General features: G+C 39.1%; 1 protein-coding gene across 2 annotated transcripts in view; it reads left to right on the top strand.

Moving 5' to 3' along the window:
• Window positions 1-3,344, top strand: part of ERO1B (endoplasmic reticulum oxidoreductase 1 beta) — a 56,623-nt gene extending 53,279 nt beyond the window's left edge. For both annotated transcript variants that reach the window (XM_040623808.1, XM_040623809.1), the window contains one exon: window positions 1,444-3,344. In XM_040623808.1, the coding sequence (XP_040479742.1) occupies window positions 1,444-1,504 (61 nt within the window). In that variant the 3' untranslated portion in view covers window positions 1,505-3,344. The remainder of the gene's footprint in view (window positions 1-1,443) is intronic.
• The last annotated feature ends 4,429 nt before the right edge of the window (window positions 3,345-7,773 follow it).

The raw sequence follows: 7,773 nt of genomic DNA on the forward strand, positions 1-7,773 counted from the left end.
TTCACCGTATCTTCGTACATATTTGACACAAGTTTGTGGGGTTTTTTTTTAATAGGTACTTTAATGTACAGCATATGATTTTACACATTTATTTGATAATCATATTCTGTTTTTTTCCTAATAATTAAAAACTGTTTCGGTCCTTTAATATTCTGAGGATTAGAGTAAGAATTCATTTTCTACTAATCCCACAACTTGCAAGAGTAACAAAAAAATGTTGAGACTCTAGAGAGCTTGGACTTTTTGAGAAGTTATGTAGTCATGAGATATGATGAACTGGTTGGAACCCATCTATTAGCTGGGTGACCCTGAAAAATTACTTGATTTATGTCAGTCTCGGTTTTCCTCAAATTGGAACATCAGGGTTAATTTTATCTACCTTGGAGAATTTTTTTTTTACAATGACTGAGAATATGTGTGTGATGTGCTGAGGACGTTGCCTGGCATACTAAGCTCTCAATATAAGAAAAGTTCTTGTTTACTAAGTATTTAGAGTAAAGAAAGAAGCTTAATACTGCATACTACATCATCTTATTTTATAGAAAGAAAAACATTAGATTTTTATCATACCAACCTGAATTGTATGTAAGGCTAACTGAGCTTATAGAACTATTTTTTTGTGGCTCCCATCCCAGAGTTTTACTTCTGGGCCTGGGCCCAGAAGCATGCATGCGTTCATTCACTCGTTCAATAATTACTTACTTTTTGAACGCCGTAAATAGTGGTGGATGTAGGGCACAGGTGTGTAAACGATAGTTACCCGTGTGGAGCTAACATTACCCCCATGTAGTCAAACCTCCATGTGTAACTATGATTCCCCGATAACTTAATGTCTAATAGCTTACTGTTGATTGTAAAAGCCTTACCGATAACATAAGCAGTCATTTAGCACATATTCCATATGTCACATGTATCATTTACCACATTCATACAACAACATAAGCTGGGGAAAAGAAAGCGTCAAGAAAATCATAAGAGAAAATACATTTACAGAACTATCTTTATTGAAAAAAAGACCTGTGTATGTGACCCCCCCACGGTTCAAAGCCTTGATGTTTAAGGGTCATCTGTAGTGTGTTTGGGGAATAACGAGGAAGGAGTGGACATTTGGAGAGGAATGTGCAAAATGAACTTATAAGACCAGTTGTAAATGATTAGAGTTTCTTTATTGTAATGAGTTACTCATATTGCTGTTGCCATCATTAATCCAGAATGTGTTGATAATAAGTGACTGGCTCCCTTTGCCCCTTCTGACCCAAGAGTGAAGAACTGTAGCTGTGCACAGCACAGTCTTTACTAAGTAATCACAGCAAACTCATTGGCCAGTGGTGTTTATATTCTTTTATTTTGGATTTTGCTTTCAAATTACAGCTCATGGAATGGTATCAGTAATTTGAAATATGTGCACATATGAACTAATATGTTCTTTTTTTTCTTCTGTAGGCTTTCTACAAGTATAAGAGAGTTACAGAATTTTAAAGTCTTACTACAACACAGTAGGTAATAAAGGCTTTTATATGTCTAGTTAGAGACATAATCTGACTGTGTGAAGCCTGTCAGTCTTGGACGTTCAGCGAAAGGGGGCTGATCTTCAAAGACCTGAAGGAAGAACTCTCAACTCTTAAAGAGAAAATTCAAATGTTCACTTGAATATTTATGATTCTTAATAGATTGTCAATTAGAGATATTTATAAATGAAGTATATACTTTTAAAACATGTAAGTTATACTAATTCTGTGTTTAATTTCGTATGTTTCCATTTGTTGAATATTCTGCTATTCTGTTTAGAATTGGTTTTTTTCTTATTCTGTTCTTTATTTCCAGTTGTCGGACTTAAATGACCATCCTAATAAACACTGTTAGCAGTCTGCTATAGAAAAGGAGAGCTAGAGAACAAACATTGCTGCTTTGGGCTAGGATCAGTGATAAAAATTTATCAGTAATTTTTCAAATGTGTTGTTAGTCTTACCTGATGTCACTTTCTATAACCGGGAAGTGTCAGTGTGATGAACGGCCCTTTCAGTGCATAGTTACAGAAGGGACTGAAGCATCCCCAGGACTTCAGCTTCAGTTTCATTGGTTTTTATTTAAGATTTTCAGTTGCTGTTGTTGTTGCTGTTTTGTTTTGGTATAAAGGCCCGCCTTCAGTAAAGGTGAGTGCGTACTGTCCCCTCTGCTAGCTGCCCAGCCAGATTGCCCGTGTGTCGTGGGCTGGCTCCAGAGGATTCTCTACTTAGAACCTATCCTGTGTATCTGTTTCTTTTGATTTTGCATTTCTTTGTCTTTACTCCAATTTTAGAAAATTTTTGTTTACTTTGAGAAGAAAAATTTGCATAAATACTTACGTTTCACTTTGATAGAATTTGGGATTATATGGATTTATAATGCCACTTTAAAACGATACACACAAAATTTACTCTTTCAAATTAAACATTTTTAAAGGATTTTATTTTAGAATACAGTCTATGCAATCCTCTCTCAACCGGAATTTCTTCGGTAGGTTATTTAAACAGGCAGGTGAGTTCGAGCCTTGTGAAGCTTCCCTCTCCCTACCTTTCCTTTCATTTCGGTTCATTGTATATAAATGGTACTTTGTGTGACTTGTACCAACAGATGACCTTCACGTCCTAAGCTCATTTTCTAAAGCTGGGATTTAAATATCCTCCAATATTTAAAATATTCTTTTAAAAGCTGTTAGAGATAGAATGTGATTAACTTGGAAGGAGGCATCTGTGTAGAAGTAATACGGGTACAAAACCTAGAGTTTCTCCTTCAACTCTTCAGTCTTTTATGAAGTAAGTGCTCTTAAACCCACACCTTACCTGCCAGAGTCTGAAATGTGTTCATCGATGATTTAGTGGCGTATTTTAAACTGTATTTAGTTGGCTCACCCCTCTTTTAAAAATATTTGGTCGTCCCTAGGAGAGGGATATGGTTGAAAGGAGTAAGTTCTCACTAATTAATTATTTTCCTACCCAATTTTAACATTTATAGACCCAGGGGTTTTTTGTTGTTGATGGTGGTGACTTTTTTTTTTTTTTTTTGGTTGTCAAATAAAACAGGCCGGCTTGATTGGAGCCCTCTCCACTTTTCATTTCTAGGGATGTAAGTATTGTATGGTAGGAGAGGGGGACCTTAAGGTGAACTTGTCTAAAAAGTGAGTAAGTAATCTTCTTGATAAATTAGTAAGAATTATTCTTAGTGTTCATTCAGAGTTTAAGAAAATGTGAAAGTTTTGCACCTTGTCTATTATTACTGTAAGTTCAAAAATCTTTTTGGTAGTGTTACTTCACTGTTCTCTCAGTTAAAAGCTATTATTTAAATTCTGTTTACTGGAGAAAATCCTTGGTCATTTCCAGTGTTTTTTGTTTTTTTCTTTACTGTGATTTGTTTCAAGCTTGGGAAAGATTGTATATTCAGAGTGAGTTCTAGGAAACTAAAAGGTTAGTATAAAAAGTTCTTTTCAAGGTTTTAATGAATTTTTGCACCACCAAGAAAATAAACAAATGAAGTATTCTTAAGCTGAAATTTATTTAACTTGATTTTATCACAAATTGGATTCCGGGGGCAGGGAGCAGCCTACATTTTTGTGTCTGTGTGTATTTCATAAATGATTGTATAAGGTGTAGGAACCTTTGTTTTGTGAGCCTGGTAATACTGTATGATATTTGTGATATAACCTGTTTTTCCAAGTCCCAGCCCCCTTGTCGTGCAGGGTCACTAGGGGACTGACTGCCTTGTGAAAACGCTTGGCTGGTAATTCCTCTCTCGTTTTGTCTTTATCTCATCACCTAATTTTAAAGTGCAGCACTTGATAATATAACTGACAGAAATGATTGTACCAGCTGATGAAGTAATGAAAATGAAGAAAAGGAAAAGAATTCCTTCCTTCAATGGCATGAGTTTATTTTTTTTCCCTTAAGTGGCATCTATGTAAGTTAGATATACTATATATTAAAATTGGTAAAATTTGAATGTTTCTCCTGTGTTGATTCTTAGATTATAAAGAGGATCAGAGTAGTTAATAGTTTTCCCAGTTTTGAAATTTGATTAAGTCAAGCATTGTGACATTGTAACACCGTGAATTTACTCAATACTTGTAGTCTCTGTGTGTCTGTGAAACACTGCCGTATTCTCCAGCTTTACCTAGGTGCCAGTGTAAATGAGAAAGGACAGTTATTTCCATCTTCATCAGCATTGCCTTCAGCTGGAAGTTTGGGCACAGTTCACAGTAGACATCTCAGCAGTCTACAAACTCAAGTACCTGCAGAAACCACAGCTGTTCACCGAACACACAGACTGGTTACGTGGTACCATGGCAGTCATCTGGTAAAACCAAACACCCACAGATGCACACACAGGCGGACAGGTGTTCTAGTTTAATATCTACAGGTGCGGCTTCGATTCTGAACACCATTCCAAATAATTTGTTGTTGTGCCCACCAGACTGTAGCGAATAGGAGTTAAATAAATGTTTCTGCTATCTTTCTTTCTTGTTCCCCTCCCCCCGCCTTTGAAACGTTTCCCTTTATGAGCTGAGGATTTGTTTATAATTTGTGGAATACATAAGGAGCGTGAGCTTGTTTCTTACAATGGCAAGATCGGCAGCCACTGTGTTGAGGGCTTTCCATGGATTCCTTACTCTTCACAGCAGCATTAACTCTTAGGTGGAATTACCCATTTTATAAATAAGAAAACTGAGGATAGGAGTGGCTAACTCGTCTATAGTCACAAATTCTAGGTGGTGCGGCTTGAGTTTAAAATCAGAAAGTCTGACTCCAGATCCTTCGCTCAGCATGTCGTGTGTCTGTGTTACTACCTAAGTTGGCTTATTACTGTTCAACTAAAAACTGGGGACTTTTCGCGTCTTCTGACTTGTACCGAGTCAATAAGTCTTTTTAAATCTTTATTTTTCAAATAGGTAATACATTCACATGGTTCAAAAACCAAAACATATGCAAGGCTATACAGTGGAATGTCTTCTACCTGCCCTCGGCCCACCTGTCCGTACTGCAAATCCTCCCCTGCCCCTCATCCCATAACCTCTGATCTTGGTTGCTTATGTTTCCATCCATACTTTTTTCAGGCATATACAAACAAATACAAATGTAAAGTCTTAATTTTTCCTCTCATTTTTACCCAAAGAGTCACATCCTGTCCATACCATGTGCTTGTATTCACTGTTCTTGTTAGTCTTCTCACATCCCTAGATAGCTTCCTCGTTAAAGTCTTTTTCTTAGTCACTGCTTGGTATTCCATTACATGAATGTACATGTGTTTAAGCAATCCCCTATTATGGGCATTTGGATTGTCTCCAGACCTTGTGTGTGTGCCACTTCACACAGGCATAAATATGTACTTGTAGAATAAATTCCCCAAAATGGAATTCTGGGGTCACAGACCATGACAGTAGCATACCCCCTACGTACAGGCAGTAACCCGACTCACGTACCACTAGCATGTGAGACCGTGCCTGCCACCCACTGCCATAACTGTGTAGTTGTGGCTTTGACGTTTGCCATTCTGATAGATACAAAACTACAGGGCCACAGGTTTCAGTTTCTACTTTTCTTACAAGTGAGCTTGACTCCCTTTAACATGTCTCAGATCCACTTGTATTTCCTCAGGTTCGTGTCTGTTGCCCATTTTTCTACTGCATTGTTGATCTTTTATCAGTTTCTAGGAGTGCTTGGTTACAGATACCAATCCTTTGTGATGAGCTCTAAAGTTTTTTTTGATTTGGTGTCTGTCTTTTGACTTGGCTTATGGTGGTTTTACCATGCAATTTTTGTTTTTTTCAAATTTCTCAGTTTCTCAGTGGTTTCCGGACTTTGAGTTATAGTTCATACACCTTCTTGCTTGCACGGCAGCAGTTCACCTAGTTTTCGTTTAGAGCTTTTGTGGGTTTTTAGATCTAAGTTTTGATCATTGGAGTGTGTCCTGGTGTAGGGTATCAGGAATGGATCCAGCCTGATTTCTTCTGGGTGATCACCCCATTATTCCAGTACCATTGACTGGACGGTGTGTCTTGCCCTCTCTAGTTGGGGATGCTACATTTATCATTCCTGACATCACGCATGGAGTTAGCTCCATATCTGGGTTCTCTTTGTGTTTCATTGGTCTGTTTACTCAGACACCAGGACCACAGCTATTTTAATTACTCAGGGTCTGTGTTAATACCTCGTGTGTTTGTCCCCTTTTCTCCCCAACCCCCGCCCTTTTTAAAAACAGTTTTCTTTAGCTGTGCTTGTTTATTCCATATGAGCTTAAAAAAAATTCTTTTAACATACAGATCATGCTGAAACCCTGCCCAGTTCAGTGTTTTCTCTTGAGAGTTGCACTTTTAACCACTTTTAACCCTAATCTTTTAATTTTACACTTTATCTGATAAAGACCTACGTTTTACTGCCCGCTGTGCCCATTTCAGTATTCTGTTTGCCAGTGCCTGCACGCGTGAGGGCAAAGAGACAGGGCGTGTAATGCCTGTGTAGACAGAATTTCATCTCCGTGCTTCTAAGATTGAGTTCTCACATCATTCATGGAGACTATCCTTACGTAAAATCCTTCTTTCCTTTTTTATTCCACTATGAATTCTCTACCCAAAAGTTGGATATCTGAGAAAACAGGGATAGGTCCTCACATGAGTATTATATTTGTCAAATCCATACACAGTGGACGAAAGTGCAAGTGAAAAGAAGTTACCTTTAAAGACAAAGTCTACCACAAGAACAGGATTTGACCATTCACCACTGAAGATGCTGGGAACATAGCAGTGAACAAAAACACAGCTCTCCCTGACATCAGGCAACTTATGAATTCTACAGCCTAACTAGGCTGTATCTAGTTTGCAGTGAGAATTCACCCAGAGAGAGAATATACCAGTTGGAGTAGAACAGCTACCATAGAAACCTGTCTAGTGGGGATGATGCCCTCAGCGTGAACAAATCTTAGTGTCTACTTGATGGTGGCATCGGGTTGTCACAGAGTAAAATCACCCAGCTAACACCCCTGGGGCGGGGTCTGCATTCTCAGGCAGCACTTGGATACATTATTTCACTTTCCATACGGATTTCCTTCCTCTAATGGGTAAGTGTTCTGCTCCCTTGGGTAGGGATTAAGTCTACAAGCTATGCCTAGGCTCTGGGCTAGTGAATTCAGCAAGGGGACAGCCAAGGGTACTCAGCGACACAAAGTGGATGGCCCTGGCAAAACATTAGTTTATCCTAAACATGCCTCTTCATGTCTTCATTAATGCCTTCAAGGAGCACCATGACTTGAGACTGCAAAGGGACCAGAGGGACAGTTGTAGGTTAGAAAGATGCGTGGGAAATAGAGGTTCAGAGAAAGGGAAGGATTTTGAGGCTCACATGGACTGAAGAGAAAGAGGTTACAAATCCAGGGCCGGGAGGCATCTGATCTCCCGTTCTGACTACACTGAAGTTCAGAGGCAGGAAGTATGTTCTAAGTGGAAGGGCAACCACGTTGCAAAAGGGAAGACCAGTTTGGAGGCTACACCGGAATTAATCTTGGCAAGGTATAACCGTTTCTGGGAAAACAGAGGATAGGTGTAGCCCCAGGTCCAGGAATAGAGGAATCCAGCTTTGTAGCTGCTGAGTCACTGAATTTGAATCCGAGGACGTTGACCCCCTACTTGATGATGACCCGGGCAGAACTGCACATGAAGGAACCCACCTCAGTGCCTGGGCTTGGAGAGCCGCACGACAGGTATGGGGAATCCTCACGGGACAGCTTTAGCATCCCGCCATTGGGACC

Source organism: Ursus maritimus, unplaced genomic scaffold, assembly GCF_017311325.1.
Source record: "Ursus maritimus isolate PB19 unplaced genomic scaffold, ASM1731132v1 scaffold_7, whole genome shotgun sequence".
In the NCBI taxonomy this organism is placed as follows: domain Eukaryota; kingdom Metazoa; phylum Chordata; class Mammalia; order Carnivora; family Ursidae; genus Ursus; species Ursus maritimus.